Source organism: Durio zibethinus, chromosome 14 (genome assembly GCF_047325235.1).
Source record: "Durio zibethinus cultivar Kanyao isolate XHJ-2024 chromosome 14, ASM4732523v1, whole genome shotgun sequence".
Lineage (NCBI taxonomy): Eukaryota > Viridiplantae > Streptophyta > Magnoliopsida > Malvales > Malvaceae > Durio > Durio zibethinus.
In genome coordinates, this window is record NC_143175.1 from 24,602,214 (window position 1) to 24,626,265 (window position 24,052).

Consider the following 24,052-nt stretch of genomic DNA (forward strand, 5'->3'; position numbering starts at 1 on the left):
GTATTGGATTGACGGATATATATTTGGTACATGCATTCCAGCTTTTACATGTTCCGCAATCAGATCAATTTGGTTGGCTCACCTTCCACGTCCTGGACCATCTACAACCATGAACACCATAATCTGACTGTACAACATTAATGGCTGAATGGCCACAATACAAGAACTTGATCAATTATTTGAACTTGTCAATGAATCTAGAAGCCAGGAGATACAATAGTGACACATTTATTTACTACTTTTTAGGAAGGCAAGGTAACTCGCTTTACATGGATTTGTTCTTATTTCACTTTTTGATGCTTACATATTCCAAACTCATGATGTGATTAAGGCAATATAAAAACAAGCGATATAATGCAGTTTCACACTATTTGTCTTGCCATTTTGCTTCAATGCAAGAAAAGAACATCTGTCACTTTCTGTTTTATTATCTGAATGGGACAATAATTCACTGTTGTATGAATTCAAGATGGCCTAACTCTAATCTTTTGTCTTCTTTCCATTGAGCTCTGAATTTTTTCCCTACCATGCCTTGGAGTATCAAGAACTTCACCTGTACTTTTGTTGACTATCTTTATCTCGGGAGCCAGCTTGGTTTCTTTTGTATCAGATTAAGCATTTCATTTGGAGAATGTTTTGTATCAGATTAAGCAGTCCCTGGGGAATTTGAACATGAGGTGGACCACCATTTTTTTTTTTTAAAAAAAATTGTCTTTTTTTTGGAGTGCTGCTGAGTAGTGCCAGTTATCTTTTGAGATGCATACTTTCATCCCATGATAATATGACTGTCCAAATCTTAAGTTGAATTAGTTCTTCACCTGTTTATTTCTTCTTTTTTTTTTTTTTTTTTACTTTTGTTTTGTGCATATTATATTTTGTTCAAATATATAATAAAAATGACAGAGTGAATCAGAGATTGCACCCCCAAATCCAATCCAATTGATTTTTATATCATCTTACCTTGGAAATATCAGAAGAATTGGATGCCCGAGAAGTTTATGGGCTTCGAATAAAAAAGAGGACCAACTGAAGCAGGCTGCTAGAGCCTAGCTTGTTCCTATTGAGCATGCATAAAAATAAGAACTTTTGCCACTCGCCTTGATCAGGACTCTCCACAGCCGTTGGATCTCACCGAATATATCATCTCAGGGAAGCTGAAACATGCAGCAGGGGCATGTATTCCTCTTCTTCAGCCAAGGCAATATGCAGGTAAAATGAAACAAGTGCTTGCATGGCAATTTACACACGTCTCTTCCTTCTTTCATCTCCTCCTTGCATATCACACACTCGACGCCAACCCCTCTCACCTCCACTGGTAGTAACGCCACCACCGCTGCCGTTGATGCCGCCACCTCCTTCCTTTCCTTCCCACCTCATTATTCCAAAAAACCTCGACACCTCGCCACCATTTCAAAATATGGAATCAAAGCAGCACCATCGAAGATGCCAGTAATACTGGTGATCCTTAACATGGCGTCAGAGAAGATGTTACTTAAGACTTCGCGCCATTCAGCATGAGGCCTATCTTGGACTTCTGTGTTACGTTGGCGTGTTTCATAAAGAAAGAGGAGGAGGAGCACAGCGTCAAGGTCACGGTGCTTCACGCGGTGGAAGGGTGTAGCAGCAGTGGTGGCGGAAGCTGAGATCTGAGAGTTGAGAACGGCGGAGGGCGGAGAGTGCAGATGTCGGTTTTTGGCTTCATTATTCCGTGAAATCTCTAGTTGGGCAAGCAATGAAGTTATCCCAATCCCCAACCATGAAATCCGGCCATTAGGGCGCCGGGATTTGCCATATGAAGCGTCCAGGTCGGTGGCTTTTAAAGCAATATGATCTAGTTGGATTTTAATTGCAAATTTTTATTTATTAAATATCAATGTGACATAATTACAAAAATATTAGTATAATTTAGGAAGCAAATATGTATTTAACTCGATAAAAAAAAACTTTTGGTTGCATGTTTTCATCACATGGAATGCAATTTTCTTCACTTCAAAGTGCTACAAAACCCATTTCCATGGAACTCTCATATATAGGAGTTGTTCAATTATTGCATCCAATTTCCAGTCAAGTGAAGTTACAAGAGCATGAAATGAAGGAGAATGATCATGTAGAACTTGAGGAAGAGCACCAAAAAACTGATAATGTAGGTGTGGGAAGTAAAAGGATGAACACAAATGAGTCTGAAAAAATATAAGAGAAAGAATTCTCATTCTCAGGATGAGCATGAGCATGCTACTATGGTACTTTCATGGAATCTTTTTGTTTTGCACTTACTAGTTACATTGAAATTATACCATCAAGCTATGGAAAATTTTCTTTTTTTTTTTTTATTCAATAAAGGGTGGTAGAACAAAAAGTACGCTTGCAAAACGGAAACACCCACCAAACAAACTTCCAAATGGGCCCCTAACTGAGCCCTTTTACCGTCACTCTCCTTGTCTTGCTTTTGTCTTTTTCTCAAGTGTAGACCCCCACTTTAAAACGACACGCAATCGTTCTCATTTGGGTCGTCGAATGGAATGCATATAAGCACGGTTCTTCATCTTCTCTTCTTCCCTCCTTCTCTCTGTCCGTTTGTTTTCCAAGGGCTTCAAAACAATCTTGATTTATTTTTCGTTTCTAGAGAACATAGATTGAGGTAAAACTTTCAACTGCTTAACTTGATAATTCTTTAGAGTGTCCAATGAACCACAAATACACCAACTCCGGAAAACAAATAGGAAAATTTTCACTTGTTTATTTAAGACTCTTCTGCTCAGATAGATTATCTTTTTCATTTTATATACGCTTGGACGCTTTATCTTAGAAGAAAAATGAAGGAACATGAATAGAACTGTCAATTATCTATGCTATATGAAAGTGTACTGGGCTAACAATGGAGTATTAACAAAATGTTGAATAAAGCTAGCCTTTTTCTTGTTCTCTTTAATCAAGGGTGTTCTTTTGGTTTTTTTGTGTTAGATTTTGTACTTGGTTTATGATTAATGACCGGACGCTTAGATGATTTGATTCTTATTGGATTTTTTATTTCCTCTTTCATTATCATAGAAATTGAATAGATAATGTTAGTTTTTCCCAAAGGGTATTTTGTCATGTTGTTTGTCTCTTTGAAAGCTGAAGAATTCGGTTATGGTTGTTTCCGTATTCTTCTTTATTGATTGTCTTGGATCTACATGTTAGATGATGATAGCAAAGAAAAGGATCAGACTTGCGAGTGTACCGGAGACAGATGACATTTTCAATGAAGGAGAGATACCTGATTTTTCTTCTGAAGCAATGCTTAGTTTGGCCTTGAATCCCAACAAGCGCGGCAAACAGGTTCCTGTAAGTAAATTGAAGGACACTGGGTCGAAAGTAACATCAACAAGAAAGTTGGGAGTTCAATTTCCTGCAGTACAAAGTGTGAAGTATCTTGAAACAGATGGTTCGATGCAAGGGCCTTCTTATAAGGAACATGTAGCTCAATTTGGTAATATTTCAAGGACAGCTAATTGTGCTAAAATGGGTCCAGGAAGCAGTGAGGGTAGTGTGGAAATAGCAGAGCACAGAAAGCGTATCCAGAAAGATATAGAAGCAGCTCTAATTTTGATGCAATTATCCAATGATAATTCAGGATTGCTCAAGACTAAAGTGCAATCACCATCATCAAAGGGAGCTTGCCTTAGTCAAAGAAACCAAAACACAAGGAAAGTTGGCAGTTATTCTACTTGGCCGTGGTTGGAATATGTGAACAATGATGTTGTTGAGCAGGATAATCCGTATAACAGACATGGGAAATTCAGGACTAAAGGATTAAGCTTATTGAAGCTGAAAAAGGCAGCAGAAAGAACAAAAATGGGTAGGGAAATTGAACTTGATTACCATTGCACCAAGGGTGAAAATGTCCTTAAAGAAAGTGAGTTGCCCATTTCTTCTTTGAATAGAAAGAAACTGCTGAAATCTTCTTTGGAGAAACGTGGTTTAAAGAAAGTGAAAGCTGAACTTGGTTCCTTTGAAGGGTTAACTGCTTATTCATCCTATTCTATATCAGAGATTGGGAATAATACAGTTCAAGAGCCAAAACCATTTAAGAAGATGCAATTCAATTCAAGTTGTCCTACTGCTCATACGGGGTTCTCATTTTCCATTATACATTTTCTTTCTGCCATTCGCACAGCACTGATTACTCCAGGTGGAAAAGATCATCCTTCGGCAGTTAGCAAGTATCCTGCTAAAAGCAATCCTAAAAGCGTTAGCAGGTATCATGAGAGAAAGGGAATCGGTAATTCACAAGGCGAGCAGAAGAGTTTACCTTGTCTCACTATGCATGAAATTGTTGAGCGTGTCAGATTGAATCCTGGGGATCCTTGTATTCTCAAAGCTCGGGAGCCACTTCAGGAGTTAGTTAGAGGTGCTTTGACAATATTTTCTTCAACAACAGCACCTCTTGGCGCAAAGGCCTGGAAGGCTCTCACTCTTTATTCCAAGTCTAACAAGAGTTGGTCCTGGATTGGTCCAGTAGCTATTAAGCCACACAATCATATGAAGGAAGCTGTATCTTCGGCAGCTTGGGGTCTTCCAAGCAGGACCCTTCTGAAATTGGTCAACTGCTTTGCAGATTGGTTGAAAATTGCTCAAGAGAGTCTTCAGAAGATTGGTGACCTTCCTGCACCACCATTGACTTTGATGCATCGGACTGTCAATGTGAACGAAAGATTAAGAGAAGTTAGACCTCGAAAGATGGTGGCTACCATTAGTCAATGCCCTAAAGAAATAAGGGACTATTTCCGCAAGGAAGAAGCGATTAGGTATTTTATTCCAGAGAGGGCCTTTTCTTACACTGCCTTAGATGGTAGAAAATCCACTGTTGCTCCACTGAGAAGGTGCAGTGGCAAGCCATCATTAAAATGCCGAGAGCATTTTATGCTTAAAGCTGATAGGCCCCCTAATATCACAGTTCTCTCTCTCGTGAGGGATGCGGCTGCCAGATTGCCAGCCGGTATGGGTACTAGAGCCGATGTTTGTGTTCTGATAAGAGACTCGCAATACATTGTGGAAGAAATCTCCGAAGAACAACTTAATCAGGTTGTCAGTGGCGCCTTGGACCGATTGCACTATGAACATGACCCATGTGTGCAATTCAATGGAGAGAGGAGGTTATGGTTCTATTTGCATGGAGACAGAGAAGAGGATGACTTCGAGTATGATGCTACTTTATCTACAAAGAAACGGAGAAGGCAACGAGAAATCCCATGAAGGAAGCTATATCACATATTGTTCAGCTTTTTGCTCCCTAGCATTTCAGCTCCAATGAAGCTATACTATATCTCTTTTGTAGTCTGAGTTAATTTTTCATCTTATAGTGAGATGGTTTTTAGTATGAATAATAATTTTGAGTAGGCCAAGTTGACACGATGAACATTTCAAAACAAAGCGTTCTGGATGAAAATTTTAATGGGTTAATGGGTTAAGAGTCCAATTTATATTTCTTCAGTCAAGGCGATGGTTTTGGTTTTAGTTCTCCATTCTACGCTACTGATGATGACCTTGAACTGGTAGTGTCCCCAACAAAGATTATGATTCATAAAGCTTAATTTTTTATTTTTTAAAAAAGTAATAAAATAAAATAAAGTAAAAGACAGCCAACGCCACACGTGTATAAAAATTCTCGTTTCAATCCTGTAACTCGTTGGCGTTCTGGTTCTAACAAGTAGTAAGTAGTAAACAATAAACGGCCCAGGTTTTTACCCTTCAGTTGTTGAAAACTGGATTCATTCATTCATGGGTGCTCTGCTCTCAGCCATGAATATACTTCTACCTAAATCAGTTATTCAAAGGAAGTCCTTTCTCTTCTTTCTATCTCAATCTAGTCCTCTCTCTTCTTACAGACTAAAAATGAATCCTCTAAGGAAGAAACTAAACAAGGCATTGCCATTGAGAATCAGGGACATCATATCCTCCAAACCAACTCCTTCCACTTCCCGCCACAACCATCTTCGTCTCGTCCAAGATTTTTTACAAACAGATTCTGATCAATTTGCTGCCCAACATTTCTTCAATGATTTTGCTTATTCAGATTCACCAACAGAAAATCTCCCAATTTTCTTCAATGAATTTCTAGAGTCTCCTGTTATAAACAAAGAAAATTCAAAATTTAATCCAGTTGTCCTGTCGAATGCTATAAGTTCATGTGGGTCAAAACATAACCTTTGTGGTGGAATTCAGTATCATTGCTTAGCAATAAAAACTGGGTTTTTCCCAAACGTTTATGTGGGAAGTTCTTTGGTTACTCTCTATGGGAAATGCGCCAAGTTGGAAAAGGCTTATAAAGTGTTTGAAGAAATGCCTGTTAAAAATGTAGTTTCTTGGACTACTATCATTGCTGGATTCGCACAAGGATGGCAGATTGATATGTGTTTGGAGCTATATAATATGATGAAGAATTTGACTTTAAAGCCAAATGATTTCACATTGACAAGTCTTTTGACAGCTTGTACTGGTAGTGGAGCTTTGGGGCAAGGGAGAAGTGCTCATTGTCAAGTTATTCAAATGGGTTTCGATTCGTATAATTATATTTGTAATGCTCTTGTTTCTATGTATTGTAAATGTGGGAGTGTTGAGGATGCATTATTTATATTTGATAAGATGGGTGGTAATAAAGATATTGTATCTTGGAATTCAATGATCGCAGGGTATGCTCAACATGGCCTTGCAATGGAGGCTTTAGATCTTTTTGAAAAGATGAAGGAGGAGAAGATAAAACCTGATGCTATTACTTTTCTTGGAGTGCTCTCATCGTGCCGTCACGCGGGTCTTGTTGCACAAGGCCGTGTTTGTTTTGATTCAATGGTTGCGCATGGTGTTGAGCCGGCGCTGGATCATTATTCATGTGTTGTTGATCTTCTTGGCCGCGCTGGATTACTAGAGGAGGCTCGAGATTTTATTTTAAAGATGCCGATTTGTCCCAATGCTGTTATATGGGGTTCTTTGCTTTCTTCTTGCAGGCTTCATGGGAGCATTTGGATTGGGATAGAGGCTGCCGAGGGCAGGCTATTGTTAGAACCTGGGTGTGCTGCTACCCATGTTCAGTTGGCGAATTTATATGCAAGTGCAAAGCGGTGGGATCAGGCAGCTAGAGTACGTAAACAGATGAAAGATAAAGGACTCAAAACCAATCCTGGGTACAGCTGGATTGAGGTTAAGAATGAACTTTATAGGTTCAGAGCAGAAGACAAATCAAATACTAAGGTGTCTGAAATTCTTGGTGTTTTGAGTTGCTTGGTATACCATATGAGAATGTTAGGTTATGTGCCAGAAATGCACGAGGAAGATGTTGATGATGCTTTCTGTTCAACAATTTAAGTTCTGTACCGGAATCAGGATGTGGTTATAAGCATCATTCAATTCTGGTTTTCTGGCTTTTCACTGCTTTAGAAATGTCTTATTTTGTTGCCAGAGGATTATGCAATATGATGCAAAGGGTCATGAACTCATGATTGTCTTTTCAGTGTACAGGCCTCTGATGAGGATACTTGGTCAAGCCTTTTCAAGACGTATGAAACATTGAATCATCGTTGCGGATATAATTGCATGGTGAATGGATCAAGGATGGATATGATGATATTCGTGATCTGGCTTGCTGCAGTTATAATCAATTTCTGGAATCTTAGCAATACGATTGGTGAAATTTTCACTTGAAGCTTAGGGCAGGAGAAAGATAAACAGCTAGGTGATAAAATCAACAACTTGAAGAAACCTTGAATATGATCAGAGTTTTGGTTTCTCTGATCCATAGCAAGTTTTAACATCCTCCAAGTCTAATAACAGTCATTGTTGGAGGGCCATTTCAGGATATTTGCTAATTGGTTTCCGCCCTTCTGCAAGTCAAGTTGGTCAAAACGTAAACAGTTTTTAGTTTTGATTTGCATGTATCTGATCATCTGAGATTGAGGTCAGTGGTGTGAGAAGGGGGGGGGGGGGGGGGGGGGGCATCCAATTGAATTTTTTTGGTCAGAAGAAAACACCTAGTATACGTTTTAACCTTACTGTAGATTGAGATATCGTGTAGGAAATTGTGTTTGCTCAAATTGTAGTCCGATCAGAATTTTCAATGTTGGACGAGATTATTGTCAAATGAGATATAAAAACATCAACATTTCTGCTGAAGTATACATCCAGTTGTGAAATTAAAAAAAAAAAAAAAATCACTGGCAGCCAGTATAATGATTAATCCGGCTAAATGCAGGTCCTAACTTCCAATCTTCCTCCCAAATTACAATCAGCCTAAGAATCAATTTTGCCAGTAGAATATAAATATAAATAGCAATTATGATACACTGATATGATATCAAAACAATAAAGAACTATAGTAAGAACCACCAAAACAAAACAAGCTGCAATATTTCATTATTTGCTACCAATATGATTTCAATAATCAAATTGTCAAAGTCTAGCACCATAGAACTTATGTGCTAAAAAATATAGATAGCACTCACTTATGCGCTCAAATATATAAATAGCTCCATCGTGTCTCATGATTACCAAACAGGAAAAATTTTCACATAATTCAATTGAGGCAGTGAAGCCTAATATTATAGTCAATCTTAAAGCAATACCTCAAACAGACTGAACTTTTAGTGCAGAACTCGCATTGAGATTTGATTATTGAGACAGAGGTTTCTGTTTTTGCTGATGCATGCATTCATTGCTTGGATTTGTGAAGGAAATTGCACAGTTGTTAATCTGACAAGGTTGGTGGATCCTGGCCTTGTAAATGTAGCCGTCTGTATTGAGAATGAATCATAGTCACAACCAGAAAGGAAACGCTCTATATCCTCTAAATTCACACTTCGAGGGAGTCCTTGCAGTACCACCTGAAAAATTTAGGCAAACTCAGATAAGATCAATCCTTAACGAGTAAGCCAGTCTTAAAAATGACATAAAAATATTTTCAGCTGCAAAGTTTTGGACATTGTTAATATCAAATGATGGAAAATTTATGGAAATGCTCTTAAATGACTATGATAGAAGCTCTATCTAAAATCTTAAACAATTTAGACCCTTACAAAGAAGACAAGTCAAAATAAAAATATAAACCTTATGGTCCAATGTAATAAATGGAAATTTTGTGTTGAAAAGATAAATCCTGTATGCCACTACCACCACTACTAAATACTGTAAAGATTATTTTATTCAGCAAGAATGCTGTAATGTTTCAGTAAAGATTATTTTAGTAAGCAAGAATGCCATAATGTTTTCAAAGATTTAAAAAATCTATTCATAACTAGCCAACCATATTTATATCATGTAGCTAATAGTTTTATGTTGTAATCTTATGCCGTAATGTTGTAATCTATTCATAACTAGCCAGCTATATTTATATCATGTTCTCAAAAATGTAAAAAATCCAATCAACTGAACAATAAATCTTTGACTTACAGTTTTCCCATTATATGGTCTAACTATATCCCAATCAGAAGCATTAACCTGATATATCCAAAAAAACCACCCAGGTCATTACCACAAGAAAAGAACCAAATATCAACCCAACATTATCAATCAAACCTTGTCAGACTCATTTACAATCAAATTAAACTTACCCTTTCCAACCTGTACAGCCGATCAAACCTTCTAATCGTCCTTGTTGCATTACTAAATACACCAGGTGATGAAAACCGCAACATCCTAATTGCAAACAAAGAAAGAAAATTTCATTCCTTTCAAAAATCTAAAGAAAACCCAATTTCCAAAATATGTAATCTTGAATAAATTCTAAATAGTTAAGAAAAAGTAAATAAATAAAGAATTTTACACTGCAACAGGAAGAAGGCTGCGACTGTAGCTGACTTTAATATCATCAGCCGTTAGATTACACCCTTCAAACAAGCTGATTATATCGCTCTTCATTGTATACTTTGATGTTCCAGAGAGTCTCGCATAAACAAATCCTAAATAGAGTTTAAAAATTGTTAAGTATTTCAGTGAAAAAATAAAAAATGGGATTCTGGATAAACCCTAAACCATAGGAGCCTACTTTTAGAACTGGAGAACAAATAAAGAGATGATTTAGGGATTAACCTCTGTTTGCCGCTTCCATAAATTGATCGACAGAGGCGTCGGGTTGTGGTGGTTGTGGTTGATCCGTTTCGGTTGAGAAACGTTTAGGCGATTCGCGAAGGAACGAAGGTAAGGCGTGGATTGGCCTGATCGTTCGAACCGAAACGTGCGATTTGATTGCGTTTCGGAGGAGATTCATTTTTCTTTCTCTAAATGCTGTTCGAGGTTTTTGCCCCTTTAGAATGCAAGCTGAATATGGAAGAATGAGCAGCAGCGGCCGAGCGAAACAAGAGAGTGAATAGAGTAGAATGTGGTTCGGCTGCTGTGCGTCGTTTTAGAAATTCAAAACTACAAATTTCTCCCTAATGTTTCTTTGATTTGCATTATTATACTTCGGCTTTCTGATTTGGGCTTTAAAGCAGATTTTGGGTCTTGTTCCAAATTCTCAACCCCAAATTTAGCTCAATAATTTTCCATCTGGGTCCAAAGCTGAAACATACTAGATTGATTTTTAACTAAGATGATAAAAAAGCTTTTAAATTTAAAAACTTTACTTAAATAAATTTTTATATTTTTATTATATTTAAATAATTCATTAACCTTTAATTTATATCTAAATAATTTTTTAAAATCTTTAAATTGTACTTAAAAAACCCTTAATATAAAAAATTTTTAATTTAAAATAAAAATTTATTTGAATATAAATTAAAATATATATACTTATTTGACTATAATAAAAATATAACAATTTATTTTAAAAAATAATTCAGATATTTTTAAATAATTTAGCTTTACTTATTTGTCACATTAGAAACATGCACCTTTTTTCATAAACTTTTTCAATCCTAACCCAAAGGAATCGACCACCTTCCAAATAAAGCCATTAAATAAAAACTAGTACTTTGTCATTTACAATTATCACTGAATTCAACCACTCCGCCACTGTCCAACCGTTGCTCTCAACATCCATTTGTCCTTTCCCAAATTCTTTCTATTTTCATACAACAGATTCCACGTTAGACCAGACTAGTTCCAACTTGACAGGTGATATCTGAGGTATACTTGGTCCCAAATAATGTTACTATTATTATTATTTTTTACAAAAGTGTTGCAAGCTTGAACATGGAGGGAGGCGGTTAGATATGTTCTATTGTTTTTTATTTAAATTTTGATTATTAAAATTAAACTTTTAATATTTTATTAAAAAATTGCATAATTTATTTTTGATTATAAAAAAATTTAGAGTCCATTTAAATGAGTAATAAAATTAAAAAAATAATAATTATTATTATAATTGTAATTAAAATAAATTATAAAATAATTTATATTTAATAAATTTTATTAAAATTAATATTTAAATTCAATTGATGTCACAATAAACTTAATTGTATCGTATTTTAAAGTACGATAAAATCTAAACCCTCGTTGTTTTTACTTCCCTAGAATTTGTCCTTTAGAGATAAATGATCTGAACAACGTGCAGGTTCATCTGTTACCAAAGTAGATGAGTGAGGGAGGGTCATTGCCCTTCAAATGCAACTTGTCACATTTTTATTTCAACTAGATTTTCTTTTGCATTTCAAACAACTTTTCGCTTGTTCTCATCCACTCACACGTTTCCACGGGGACAAACCTTTCCCGTTTCGTATCAATCGTCCGTACATCCCTGTTACTTGCGCCAAATCATTAAAAAATAATTAAGTAGAATCGTCTTTTGTTTAATTTTTCTAATTATAAGCCTCTCTAATCGTAACTCCACGAGATGACTCAAGTGGCAAGCTTTCTCATCAGGGGAAGTAGCTTCTTCCTTCCTTTTACTTCAACCATATAAAAGAATAAGCACCAAGCAAAAAAGGTAGCTAGCCGCTCTGTAATGAACATCAACTTGGTGGATTTTCAGGCACATCTCCAACTTTCAATGGATTGGGATTGGTTGTTTGAGTTTCTAAAAGGCATGATCAAGCCAGTGGCTGCCCTTGCGGTGGTTCTCATGGCGGTGCTCTTGTCTTTCATGCAAAAGCTGGGTATAGAAAAAGAGATGATTTATTCTATTTTAAGAGCTTTTCTTCAGCTTTCCGTTATTGGGTTTATTCTTCAGTTCATTTTTAACCAGAAGAACAGTGGGTGGATCGTTCTTGCTTATCTTTTCATGGTTTGTCTTTAACTTTCTTGCTTTTCTTTCTGTTTAGCTAATTTGGATAAAGTTTTTATCCTTAGATTAATGTTTCTTTTTAGTAAGCTGAGAAACTGAAAAGTGAGATATTTGAATATTAAATTTACTGCCTTTCTCACTCCATTGACCACATGAAGCAGAATTCTCGTTCTGTTGTGCTTTTTTGGCTGCCATTGTTTTCGGGATTCTTCCCAAATAGTTGGATTTCTAACATAAAGAAAGGTTACCAGAAATACTATATATGCTTATGGAGTGTTAAAATCATATAAGAAATGTTTATTTGTTATTCCCAAGTTTGGTACATAGATTTTATGCATATAGTTTTGCTTACCTGGTACGACCAAAAGCAGAATCATCTACAGTAGTCTTGTTAAAGAAAAATATATATGAAACCCCAGACAATGACTATTTCTTAGTATATATTTGTCTATGTAGAATTGCAGATGCTTTCCAAAGTGTGCTGAAACGAAAGCGGAACAAATAATTTAACTGCAGTTCTGATGTCCTCCAATTTCAACTAATTATGTAGCCTCTTCAATAAAAATAGCAAAGAGGAATTTCCTAAGTTTTCTTTGGTTCAACTTTGTGACATTTCTGAATTTAAATGGATATTGCTTGTCAATGCTCTTGATTCCCTCTTAAGTTTCATCACAATATATGTTTGGAAAAATTCCTCACAATGTGGCATTCACCGTCGATAGTCCGAGACTAATGGATGCATGGAAACATGGATTGCAGGTGTCTGTTGCTGGATATACAGCTGGCCAACGTGCTAAACATGTGCCCCGCGGGAAGTATGTTGCTGGAGTGTCTATCCTGGCTGGAACAGCAGTGACCATGTTTGTTCTTGTTGTACTAAATGTATTCCCTTTCACTCCCAGATATATTATCCCTGTTGCAGGAATGATGGTTGGGAATGCAATGACAGTAACTGGAGTGACAATGAAAGGACTTCGAGATGATATCAAGATACAAATGAACCTGGTAAGTTCCAATATAGCAAATACCTGCCTATGTTTTTAATGAAGTTAGGAGGAACTGAACATTTCTGCAATGTTGTTTCTCGTTTGTGGGGAAATAACATGATTTTCTCGCATTCATGATCAAGAAATTCAAATCTTTCATGATACTGTAGCCAATCCTGAATATGAAATAAAGCTCCTTGGCCTTCAATTTTCCCTAGGCCTCTGGTTTTCTTAATATCCCTTGATTTGATTAATAAGCCCTTCTAAACATCTTTGTTTTTAAAATATTTTCATTGTCAACAAGCCTTCATTCTGAAATTCTCCTCTGTTATTGACTTCATATCGCTTTGCTATCACTTTACAGGTGGAGACAGCTTTGGCTCTTGGGGCAACTCCTCGTCAAGCAACGTTAGAACAAGTGAAAAGGGCTCTAGTTATTGCACTCTCTCCGGTGTTGGACAATGCCAAAACAGTGGGTCTTATCTCACTTCCAGGGGCGATGACTGGCCTCATAATGGGAGGCGCTTCTCCCCTAGAGGCTATTCAACTGCAGATTGTTGTGATGAACATGCTAATTGGTGCCTCTACCGTTAGCAGCATCATGTCAACATACCTCTGTTGGCCTGCCTTCTTCACTAATGCATATCAGTTGGAAACAAAGGTCTTCTCTTCAGATTGAAAGCTTCCATAGTTTCGCTTTGTGAGTTTGTGTGGTGAGAAAATGTAAATACATGTAAGGATTTATCTTTCTTTTTTGCTATGATTAATTTCAGATGCATGAAACCCAGATTGAATCGTGAAGGTTATAGATCAGAGGTGCAATCAATTTCCACTCATATTAAGTTATGAACATTAAATCGTCAAACAATCTCAGATACCAATGGAGGAAACTGGAAACCCAACAATATATACCACCGTCTACAGTTTAAGTATAAAACTTTTAAATTTCAATATAAATATAATATAAAAGACAAGCACAGACCGCATTTCTTGCCATGTTTTAAGATATAGTAAAAAAAAGAAGATAAATTTCCTGGAAGCTGATTAGCCAAGCCATGATCAATTCTCCTTAAACTCCCACCATATTATTCACCAATTTGCATAGGCTTTTGGCGTTACGGTAGTGGAGGTTTCGGCAGCAATGCTAGTGAATTATTCAACAAATTCCCAGGATTAGGCAAGTTGCCAAATGGGTCTTCATTGATATAATTGCCGGGTGGATCATAGTTACAAATCACGTATATTCCTTTGTTATCGTTACATTTAATACGAGCACAACCAACCCTGAGCGTATCTCTCCAGATAACCTGGGTGTAATGTCCGCACATTTGGCCACTGGCACAGGAGTTTGACTGTGGATCATAAAAAGCCTTCTCCTCAACCCAGCATTTCACCACCGCGCTAGGGCTCCAATGGGTTCTGCCACCCCAAAACAGATTCTCTCCGTAAGGGCCATAAGAATGGATCAACTTGCAATCATCTACACGCTTTAGAGCCCACTGTTTGGCGAAGTAGGCAAGGGTATAGTTCCATTTTATGGGTGCATGTCCGAAGGGGAGTCTTACCATGTTGTGGGCAGAAACAAAATCGCTGATAAATTTACCATTCTTCCTCTTTGCCGGAACAACGTTCGTTGTTGGTCGTGCTTTTGTTGGTTTGGGATTTGCATTTGCAGTTGCATTTGCATTGGCAGTTGCATTCTTGTTATAATAGTTGTTTGTTGGCTTGGGGTCTTGTTGTGGATCCACGCTAGACGAGACGGCGATGAAAAGAAGGCAGAAAATGATCAAGGAAGCGAGGGATTGTGGCGACAAAACAATCCTTATTGTTGCCATTTTTGAGTGGTGCAACCCTCACTTGAGGCGAGAGAGCATTGGCAGAGGCCAAGCGAGAAGGAAGATGGCATGAACTTTTTAATCTAAAGCATGGGTTCTAAAAATGGCTCGTTTGTTAAAATCCAACGTTTTCATCTAACAAAAAGTGTTGGGTTCAAATATAACGATGTTTTTCATTACGTAAGAAATTTTTTGTTGTTTATCATTTTGAAAATGTAATAACTAATGTTGAAACGACTTTTTGTTTCAAGTAGATAATAAAACCATTTGATTATGTCCGAGTGAGACATCTCCGGATCTCCATTACTAAAAATGTCAACAAGCCAGCCCATTCGCTAACTTCCTTGAAAAAACGGTTGGTCTCTTCCATAAATGAAAACACTACTCTATTTGGAGGGATATTTAGATTAGATTCAATAACACTAAAAATAATTATAAAAGTGAAATTAAATGTTGTAACGTTAAGATTAAAATTAATGTTAAACTATGTATTTACATGCAAAAATAGTAATGATAAAAATAAAGTTTAATGAGAAAAAAATTCTTATTAAATATATTAGATTAAATTTTGCATATAATAAAATTGAATATTTATGATGTTAAAATAATTAAATTTGATTTTATATCAAATAATATTTTTAATAAATTAAAATTTATTAAAAAAAATTTTATAATATAATTTTATTAATAAATAATTCAATTTATTAATTTTTTTTATAACAATATTTTTTTATAATTAATTTGAATACATATCTTTATAAAATTGATATGTAATTATCAAATTTAAGAAGGATATTTTAATCCAAACGAACAAAATTAAGGGTAAAATCATTATAGAGATAACTTGAGAAGGATAAAATTGTTTAATTTGGGTCCAGTTTACACTTAAGCACTTTGTTGCGAATTAAATCACTTGATCCCACCGTTTATACGGTGATCAAACTTAAGATGTAATCGATTAAGTTTGAATCAATACAATATTAAGTTTAAATTTGAATTTGATTTAAAATTTAAAATTTAAAACTTAACTCGAACTTAATTGAATTTTATTTTTTTAACTTGAGCTTGACTCAAGATATAAATCTAGTTATTTGAACTTATTTGATCAGGTTCGATTAATATGTAAAAATAAATTTTATTTTTATATTTGATAAAAATTCGATTATTTGTGTTCGAATTCGAACTCGAGTTTGAAATATTTTATTAATTAAAATAATAAAATATATTTAAATATAAAAATTCGATTAGGCTCGTTAACTATTCTAATCGGATATAAGAATACTCAAATTCGATTCGATCGATAAATCAAGCTATTCGAACTCGAATTCGATTTGATAATAATCGAATCGAATTCGAATTTTATTCGAATCAAACTTAAATAACTTGTTAATATTAATATATCATTTACACTTTTTATTCAAACCCAAATTCAAAGTGAAAAAGGTGTTCATGATGTATTAAATTGAAAGTTAACTGAAATTCAAATAAAATATAAAAAATAAATGAAATGAAACACAAATTTTGAGATTACTACTTTTTTTTACATGTCCAACGAATAGATATTTATAGGCGATGATCAAAGATTGTCGAAATGGCATTTTACCAATAAAACATATATTATAGTTTTTTTATAAAATTTAAAAATAATATATTAATTAAAAATTTGTTCTTAAACACAAAAGATTATTAAAATTTAATTTTTGATGATTAAAATTAAATATTCAACATTTTAATAATAAATCAAACGATTATTAACCACCTTAATTTGGATTTAATATTGATTAATATTTTCCATTTTTTAGTTAAAAAAAGAATTTTCAAGAGGAGAAATTACATTAATTTACTCACTAAAATTTAACCCAATAAAAAAACTTAACTAAACTTTTTTATAAATTACTAATTAATAATTAAGTATAACTTAATTATTATTAAAAATTTTTGGTTACATTATATTATAAAACGTTATTTATTATAATTTCTAAATGAGAATGTACTGACTAACTTACCATATAACGGCTCGTCGTGTCAGTTAAAAAGTCCAATCGCACCCACTTTCCATTTCCTAAACTCAAACCACAACCGACTCGCCACGTGTAAAATACCTGCTTCCTTAATGACGTGGCGAGATCTGAAAAGAACGATGCTCATTGCGCACACTGCTTACCAGAGACGCTACTCCCCTCCCATCACCCGCAGCGCGAACCGGTCAGCAACCGCCCTTTTTTTCTTTCTTTGTTTCCTCGTCTTCCTTCCCTCTCTACCACGCAAAAGATGACTTTCGAGGCCGCCATTTCTCTTACGATATTTTTTACTCGTTTGTTTATCAAAGATTAAATTAAAAAAAAAAAAAAAGAGCAAGGAAAGGTGCGTAGTGCGCACTCTTCCTAATTTCCGTGATTTATCGTCTCCTTTTTTCTTATCGAGAAATTGATATTGTTTTAGCTCGCTATGTCGATTCGCCATCTGCGAAATTCGAGAATTTTCTTCCGTTTTCTCGTTTGGTGGATCTTATTCAGCTGTTTTCCAGGTAAATTAATTTTCCCGAGAAACAAACAAACGGAACTTGTGTACTATTTTTCTGGTAGGCGGATGGTGTTTACTTTTGATGTTGACAGGTTTTTAGTCCTTTTGACTTTCTTAATTCTCTCCTTTTCTTTTTTAGATTAAGTTCATGTTTTTGAGATGAAAATTTGAAATTAAGATGCAATCTTTTCTTTAATTCGTTGTTTTAGGATTAATTTCATCGGCGGTAGTTACATTGGATTCGATTGAAATATTCAACACGCACGAGTGGATAGCAAAGCCGACGGTTTATTTCGTGTGTAAAGGAGAGAACGGGACGGTGTTGCCAGATGTCACCGAAAAAGGCGTTGTCTATTCTTTCAAGGGTGAAGAATCTTGGCAGGTTCATAAATAATTCACCTTGATTTTCAACTTTTTAATTCTCCTTGTTTTTTCATTACTGTCGGCAAGGTGTAAAATGAAATGATAGAATAAAAATCAGTTCTCAATAGTCAATTGTTTCAGAACCTTTTCTTGATCGTGTAATTAGTAGAAAATTGATATTAAAGCTTCAATTATGCTTAGTTTTATTAAGTATGCAATCCCAGTAGCTGAAAAGGTGTCTTTTGGTGTTCTATGAGGTTTTTTTTGGGTTGTTTTTTAGGGAATTTTATGCTTCTATATCATTTTTTATTGGTTAGGTTTTTAAACTTATCATAACATAATACACTTGTTTTTTTCTTTTAATGGAAACCTAGTGAAAGTTATAATCTTTGAATTTGTTCTTTCTGTATGGATGCTGACTTGCTCGTTATGCATACTGATCATTAGCTTTTTAGGGACTTGGTTAAATTTTGGCAATCTGTGTATTACTGTTACATTGAAAGCCAGATGAAATAACTGACCAGACTGACCATGTGAGCTTCATTTAAGTTTGGTCTTGGATAACTTGATGTTCTGGATAAGTGTGCTATTACATTTTAGTTTAAATAAATCCTTCAGAGTTGTTGCCGCCATACCAAATTTGCTTGTATGACAATTTTTGCGAAGAGTATGAAATTGTTATCTGTGTGATTTCAGCCATTGACAGAACTAGAAAGCAAGAAATGCAAGCGGTGTGGATTCTATGAGAAGGACACCATTAAATCAGATGATGTATATGATGAGTGGGAGTTCTGTGCGTCTGACTTTAAAGCTCCAGATGGGAAATATATATTGTTTAAAGAAAAGGAACTTAATGTTACCTTCAGCTGTCCAGAATGCACTTCTCTTCCAGCTGGTAAGGTTTTTATTTTGGTCATGGAATCTTTCCAACTTTATTCTCAGATGCTATTGTACCATGTTAATGCGCTAGTTCTTGTCATGCCTGGTATCTGAGTGCATTTTATGGAAATTAATCATTCCATTTCGGTCAATGTGCTTACATTAGATTTTCTGGTTAGTTATTCTAGAAGAAAAGTTAAAAGCATTGCAGAAATTAGCTGGCTTCTTTGGCCTCATTTAACTAGAACATCAAAAGTTCCTTTGGTATCATAAAAGGAGCCAAATGAGCAATGTATCATGACTACAATTAATTTTCACTCTAAAATACCGGCACAATAAAGCATTGGTAATCCTTGAAGGCTAAGGTTGGCCATAACAGTGGGACCTTGGAATTGTCTGCGAAGGTTTAAGGCAGGGAAGACAGCTTTGTGGATTTTTTTTCCTCTCTCTTACAGTTGTTCTGAAATTGTATGATTAAGCCACCAATGTTTACCTAAGCGCATACTTTCATTTGTGATATTGCTGTTTAAATTCTAATGCACAAGTTCTTTCTATTATATGCTGACAAATTTGTATCTACTGTGTGTTTGTAGCTTCCAATACGGCCCCTAAAAAGCATGATGACGGGAATGGAATGCATGTTGCTGTAGTTATACTGATTAGCGTGCTGATTTCAACTGTTACAATAATTGCACTGGTGGTGGCATATAAATATTGGCAAAGGAAGAAGAGGCAACAAGATCAGGCTCGGTTCTTAAAGCTGTTTGAAGAAGGGGATGAGATCGAGGATGAACTAGGCCTTGGTACTGTAATTTGATAAAATAGCTTGGTTACCCCCTGTACAGTAAGTTGACCTTACATAAACTTTACTTCTTGTGGGAGGGGAAAAAATAGTGTCACATCTATTAGTTAAACATTAAATATACTCTAGATCCCATTTCTGATAATTAAGAAAAATGCTTAAATGGTTTCTGCCTACTGGTACAAGTACCCGGTGTTCATTAGTTCATCACTGCATGTTATTATATTGTTTTTGCTCTGAAAGCAAACGAGGGAAGTAACCAAGATGCCTGCACAAAGTCCCACTTCGTCCATGCGGTAGCCATATTTAGTTCTTCTTTTGTCTCCGTCGTAGCTGTAAGAATCTTCATCTTCACAATATTGTGATGGGATAAAATAATCTTTGATGAGATAAAATAATTTAAAAAATATTTAAACCGAATATATCACGTAACGAAAAAATTAAATTGTCATTTTCTTGTGTAAATCTAGTAAGAATTAAATAAATAAAGTTAATAAATAAATTATCAAACGATAAGCACAAAGATACAAGTAATTTATGTGAAAAATCTCATTCAAACAAGAAATAAAAGTCACGGACAATAACAAATAATATTCACTATCAAAATAATGAGATTACAAAGTTTTTTCTAACTAGAACTATAGATATATAATCACAAAATTTTAAAATTAAATAATTTTGATAAAAAAATAATCTTGTAAAAGAAAATTAAAAAAGTCTCAACAAGTTTATGGATTAATAAATACTTACAAAATCAGTAGGTAAAAAATTTGATATTCGATCTTTATCGTTCAAATTGAAAAACAATAAATTGTAAATATATTGATAAAATTTTAATTTAATTAGATAACGGATTGATCTCAATCAAATTACATAACCGAAACTGCACAAAACTAGCTTTTTTCCCTTTTTTTTTTAATCGTCATACTCTCTTATTTCTTTTTTCAACCGTATAAAGGTTTAAAACTTTATAACTAAACAGGACTAAAAATTCCTTAACGAATGAGCTTTAGTTTTAGGTAGAAACTAAGCCCAACATATTGATGGTACCACCATGGATTATGATCACAGTCAGGCTGGCTAAATTCATCCTCACAATAACCGGAATAACTTTGATTGTGGTCTTCACTTTGGCTGGAGTCTTCTGTCTTAAACACGGGGTCATTACATCCATAATCATCCCCGCTGTACCTATCATCGTAGAATAGATCGTCTCCCAGGTAACCTTCAGATAGCCAATGCCTGCAATCAAATTCGGATCGTCTCTCGTGTTGCTGATAAGCCCTCTCTTCCGGATAAAGATAGCACATATCAAGCAATGAAGCCGGTTCTTCACCAATACCGGTAATACCATAGCTGTTATTGAACCGAGAAGTATAATTATCAACGACTCTTGTTTCTTGCATGTCAGAACTGAAGTCATCCATTAGTGCTACAACAACCAAAGCTCCAAGGATTTGCAGTCCCTCGGTTGTACAGACAGTTGCAAAATTCTTAAATGTTTTTCCTGATCTTGGAATATTTAATCCTTCTATGGAGACTGTAAGATTTTGGAAAGAAAGAAACGAGAAGTGACGGTTCTAGAATACCACAATGGAGTTCGCCCAATGTATAACACTATCTTTAAAATTGGTGGGAGATTCTCCATGCTGAAACTTCAGTGAATCGAATCTGTTTTTGGAGGAAAAGTTGGGCGCCTTTTACTGGAAGATCGGGTTCGGTCGTCAGAGCATCTTACCCCCGAATTTCTCAATCACCAAAATGCACCCACTTTCTAGGAAAAGTGTTTTTCTTCTATTCTGGCCATGCAAAGTCGTTAGCACAACATCCCCGTGTAGAAAACACTCGATCATGTTTCCAAGCGACATTAGCAGAATTCAGTTTTGGGATCATTCTACAAAAATTATGCTAGGTTCCTTAATTCAGAGTTCCCCTGGTTCTTAACCTTAATAATTGTGTTGATTGTATTGATGGATGACGGATGGTTAATGGCTTATTATTAAAAAACTAATAATAATAAGTGAAAAAAAAAAAAAAAGGAAAGGAGAGGATAACCCAACCCACCAAATTGGCTTGCAAGTCCCAACTTAGTTGCTGAACCCAAACGGCTTTAGGCCTATGTAATAAGTAAGATATTTTTGTTCTCCTTGAACCCCAAATGGGTTTGTTATTTTTTAAGGTTGACAAAAGCATGAAAGATTGAGAATTGTTGTATGTATTAATTCTTCTGAATTTAATTCTCGTTTTTTCACAAATATCAAAGCAGCCATGTCAATAATGCACCTTTTAAACAAGTTTTTAATTCTATCAAAATTTGCTACAAAGCCTCTTTTTCTTCCTCGAATAGGAAATTAGGAACAGAGGCGAGCTTGGTGTGGACTCTGAAAGCCTGTTAATGCAGTACATACAAACTGTTAGACAAGGAAGATCGTCTAAAAGAACTCATATATGGGCCAATTTTAATGAATTGACAGAAGGAATAAGTTGAAAGACATTGAGAATTTCGGGCAGCTGAACCAGAACCAGACCGGTTGAAGTTGTCAAAATCTTTGATGACACCCCACTTGGGGAGTTTCCAGTTCCATTGAAGATTGATCTATTGAAGACTGTAGGCAATGCATTGGGCACAAACATTACAGGCTTAATCTGTCTAACAACGGGAAAAGCTATCCTGTTGCAGCAAGGGGTTACCCAGTTAAGCAAATAGAACTGCTTCTGGATTAGTATTGGTTGGGGTTTCTTTTTTAGGATTCTATTCTGCTTAACTCTGTTGTTTGGAAGCAAGAATAAAAGGAAGTAAGAAAAATGTAACAAAGATATTGAATGGAATCGTTTCCATTTGTCTTTACGATTTTCTACTTAATTTGTTCTTGAATTCTCATGTCAAGGTCTTCAATTAGCTATCAAAATTTATCACCAAGAAAAATTATAATTAAAAAAGAACCCAAAAGAAAAACAAATGTATTCACCGAGTATTGGTTTTTATTAACATTTTCCTTTTTTCATTTCACTTATTGGTTCATTGAATATTGGTTCCCAGAAGAAAATTTTTAAATGAATTTTTATCTCAGTCTTATAAAAATTAATTACCACAATACTTTCACGTAACTTATTATATCACAAAATTTTAACTCATAATGAATATATAGATTTTGTTTTAAATATTTCATAAATTTAATTTCAATTTTACATTTTAATTATTGTGATTAAATCGTGTGAAGCTTTCATAATAAGGGACGAACTGATAATATCAGAAGTCGACGAAGTGAGGTTCCGCGAGCCTATATATGTATACTAGGTTAGGTTTGTAATTGTAGTAAAGCAGTCTTAAAACACTTGGATATTAGTTTTTTTGTTAATGCTACTGTACTGTTATATATTTAGATACGAATAATCAACTGCTTTAATTTTGATCTGTCTTTTTTTTTTTTTTTTGTCATTCAAAAGGGATAGAACTCTACGTTAAGAGAAAAAAAAAAGTTAAAATTTGAATCCCGACTTTAATATTTTTTTTAAAATTACCTTGACTATTAAATCAAACAATTAAAATTTGATCTGCTACTTAATAATTTAGTAAATATGTCATGCTAACTGCTTAAAGAAAATAAATAGAGTTTATTAATCTCATATTAGATAAAAAAGATAAAATCATTAGATATATAAATATTGATGTTGTACATTTTAATAAATCAATTTTAGAGAAAAATAATAATAACCATATAATAAATGATATCAAAATCAACCCTTAACTTATTTAATTTCATGCCAAACATCTTAGTAGAAGTAAACAAAATGAATTAATCTGACTACTTTGAATTCAATAATCTCAAGTTTAAAAATAAAACAAATTTAGAATCATGCTCCAGGGTGTTTGATTACTATCGACGTAACTAAACTCCAAATAAGTAAAAAAATTTGGTACAAATGTATTAAATGAAGAGTTAATTTTTGATGTAATAGTGAATAATTTTTTAATTTTATAAATGAGATTAAAAAATTATTATATATTTAATTTTTTTAATTTTTTAGTTTTAATGTATTTTAAAAAATAAGTGTCATTTTGTTAATCTTATTTATATAGTCTAAAAAATTCATGTTTCGAGATCATTTTTCTTAAATAAAATATTAAGTTGGCAAAATTTTGATAGTATGTTGTTGCTAAAAAAAATCTTGATACCAGGATTACAGTCTGATAAGAAATCCTCAAATTGCACCTAATCACGAGTTAAACAACTTCACAAACAAGACAAATTAAGCAAATCTTTGTCATCAGTCTTTTCAAATTGTTGCTTAATAATACTATTTGACTGATTTGACAGAAATTTACATGGATTGAGTTTGATAGTTAGTCATCACTACTAAGTTTTTGCTTTAGTTTGATCACAAAAATTAACATTTTAAAAGAGAATAGAACAGGACTTTTCTTAGCCACATATGATGGCTAAGAAACATCTATGAAAGCAAAGCATGTTTCATT

The 24,052-nt window shown here is 34.5% G+C and overlaps 6 protein-coding genes and 1 pseudogene across 9 annotated transcripts; 4 read left to right on the forward strand and 3 right to left on the reverse strand.

Moving 5' to 3' along the window:
* The first annotated feature begins 981 nt into the window (after positions 1–981).
* On the forward strand, positions 982–5,440 carry LOC111294393 (uncharacterized). 2 transcript variants are annotated; one of them, XM_089744088.1, is made up of 2 exons: positions 982–1,805; positions 3,191–5,392. In XM_089744088.1, exons 1-2 carry the CDS (start codon positions 1,793–1,795, stop codon positions 5,233–5,235), a joined length of 2,058 nt encoding a protein of 685 aa, XP_089600214.1. In that variant the 5' UTR covers positions 982–1,792; the 3' UTR covers positions 5,236–5,392. The 2 variants fall into 2 exon arrangements, with proteins under 2 accessions (XP_089600214.1, XP_089600215.1); XM_089744089.1 differs by having other exon boundaries at positions 1,039–1,805; positions 3,181–5,440.
* LOC111294918 (E3 ubiquitin-protein ligase SGR9, amyloplastic) lies at positions 1,146–1,702 on the reverse strand. Its single transcript, XM_022888223.2, is given in 2 exon segments — positions 1,146–1,606; positions 1,609–1,702. Coding segments are annotated over 2 exon segments (555 nt in total).
* A 160-nt stretch (positions 5,441–5,600) lies between the features above and the next one.
* On the forward strand, positions 5,601–7,470 carry LOC111294394 (Tetratricopeptide repeat (TPR)-like superfamily protein). Its single transcript, XM_022887685.2, has one exon. The coding sequence runs from the start codon at positions 5,761–5,763 to the stop codon at positions 7,339–7,341; it is 1,581 nt and encodes a 526-aa protein (XP_022743420.2). The 5' UTR covers positions 5,601–5,760; the 3' UTR covers positions 7,342–7,470.
* Positions 7,471–8,363: 893 nt separating this feature from the next.
* LOC111294395 (Ribosomal protein S24e family protein) lies at positions 8,364–10,342 on the reverse strand. Of its 2 annotated transcripts, XM_022887686.2 has the most exons (5): positions 10,057–10,337; positions 9,791–9,926; positions 9,579–9,663; positions 9,418–9,465; positions 8,364–8,852 (listed from the first exon to the last, which is right to left on the reverse strand). In XM_022887686.2, the coding sequence occupies exons 1-5, from the start codon at positions 10,232–10,234 to the stop codon at positions 8,613–8,615; spliced, it is 687 nt and encodes a 228-aa protein (XP_022743421.2). In that variant the 5' UTR covers positions 10,235–10,337; the 3' UTR covers positions 8,364–8,612. The 2 variants fall into 2 exon arrangements, with proteins under 2 accessions (XP_022743421.2, XP_022743422.2); XM_022887687.2 differs by lacking the exon at positions 9,418–9,465 and having other exon boundaries at positions 8,461–8,852; positions 10,057–10,342.
* Positions 10,343–11,799: 1,457 nt separating this feature from the next.
* LOC111295168 (protein ALUMINUM SENSITIVE 3-like) lies at positions 11,800–13,974 on the forward strand. Its single transcript, XM_022888558.2, has 3 exons — positions 11,800–12,187; positions 12,947–13,192; positions 13,538–13,974. Exons 1-3 carry the CDS (start codon positions 11,909–11,911, stop codon positions 13,850–13,852), a joined length of 840 nt encoding a protein of 279 aa, XP_022744293.2. The 5' UTR covers positions 11,800–11,908; the 3' UTR covers positions 13,853–13,974.
* Positions 13,975–14,158: 184 nt separating this feature from the next.
* On the reverse strand, positions 14,159–15,055 carry LOC111295445 (pathogenesis-related protein PRB1-3 pseudogene; annotated as a pseudogene).
* A 2,145-nt stretch (positions 15,056–17,200) lies between these two features.
* Positions 17,201–19,760, forward strand: LOC111294046 (uncharacterized). Of its 2 annotated transcripts, none has more exons than XM_022887204.2 (4): positions 17,201–17,535; positions 17,741–17,913; positions 18,591–18,789; positions 19,367–19,760. In XM_022887204.2, exons 1-4 carry the CDS (start codon positions 17,457–17,459, stop codon positions 19,588–19,590), a joined length of 675 nt encoding a protein of 224 aa, XP_022742939.2. In that variant the 5' UTR covers positions 17,201–17,456; the 3' UTR covers positions 19,591–19,760. The 2 variants fall into 2 exon arrangements, with proteins under 2 accessions (XP_022742939.2, XP_022742940.2); XM_022887205.2 differs by having other exon boundaries at positions 17,476–17,623.
* The last annotated feature ends 4,292 nt before the right edge of the window (positions 19,761–24,052 follow it).

Coding starts and splice junctions, on each gene's coding strand:
- LOC111295168 (XM_022888558.2), top strand. CDS start 11,909: ATGAACATCAACTTGGTGGATTTTCAGGCACATCTCCAACTTTCAATG. Junction 12,188..12,946: donor TTCTTGCTTATCTTTTCATG/GTTTGTCTTTAA, acceptor CATGGATTGCAG/GTGTCTGTTGCTGGATATAC. Junction 13,193..13,537: donor TCAAGATACAAATGAACCTG/GTAAGTTCCAAT, acceptor ATCACTTTACAG/GTGGAGACAGCTTTGGCTCT.
- LOC111294046 (XM_022887204.2), top strand. CDS start 17,457: ATGTCGATTCGCCATCTGCGAAATTCGAGAATTTTCTTCCGTTTTCTC. Junction 17,914..18,590: donor AGGGTGAAGAATCTTGGCAG/GTTCATAAATAA, acceptor GTGTGATTTCAG/CCATTGACAGAACTAGAAAG. Junction 18,790..19,366: donor ATGCACTTCTCTTCCAGCTG/GTAAGGTTTTTA, acceptor GTGTGTTTGTAG/CTTCCAATACGGCCCCTAAA.
- LOC111294394 (XM_022887685.2), top strand. CDS start 5,761: ATGGGTGCTCTGCTCTCAGCCATGAATATACTTCTACCTAAATCAGTT.
- LOC111294395 (XM_022887686.2), bottom strand. CDS start 10,234: ATGAATCTCCTCCGAAACGCAATCAAATCGCACGTTTCGGTTCGAACG. Junction 9,927..10,056: donor TATGGAAGCGGCAAACAGAG/GTTAATCCCTAA, acceptor AACTCTATTTAG/GATTTGTTTATGCGAGACTC. Junction 9,466..9,578: donor GGCTGTACAGGTTGGAAAGG/GTAAGTTTAATT, acceptor TGGATATATCAG/GTTAATGCTTCTGATTGGGA.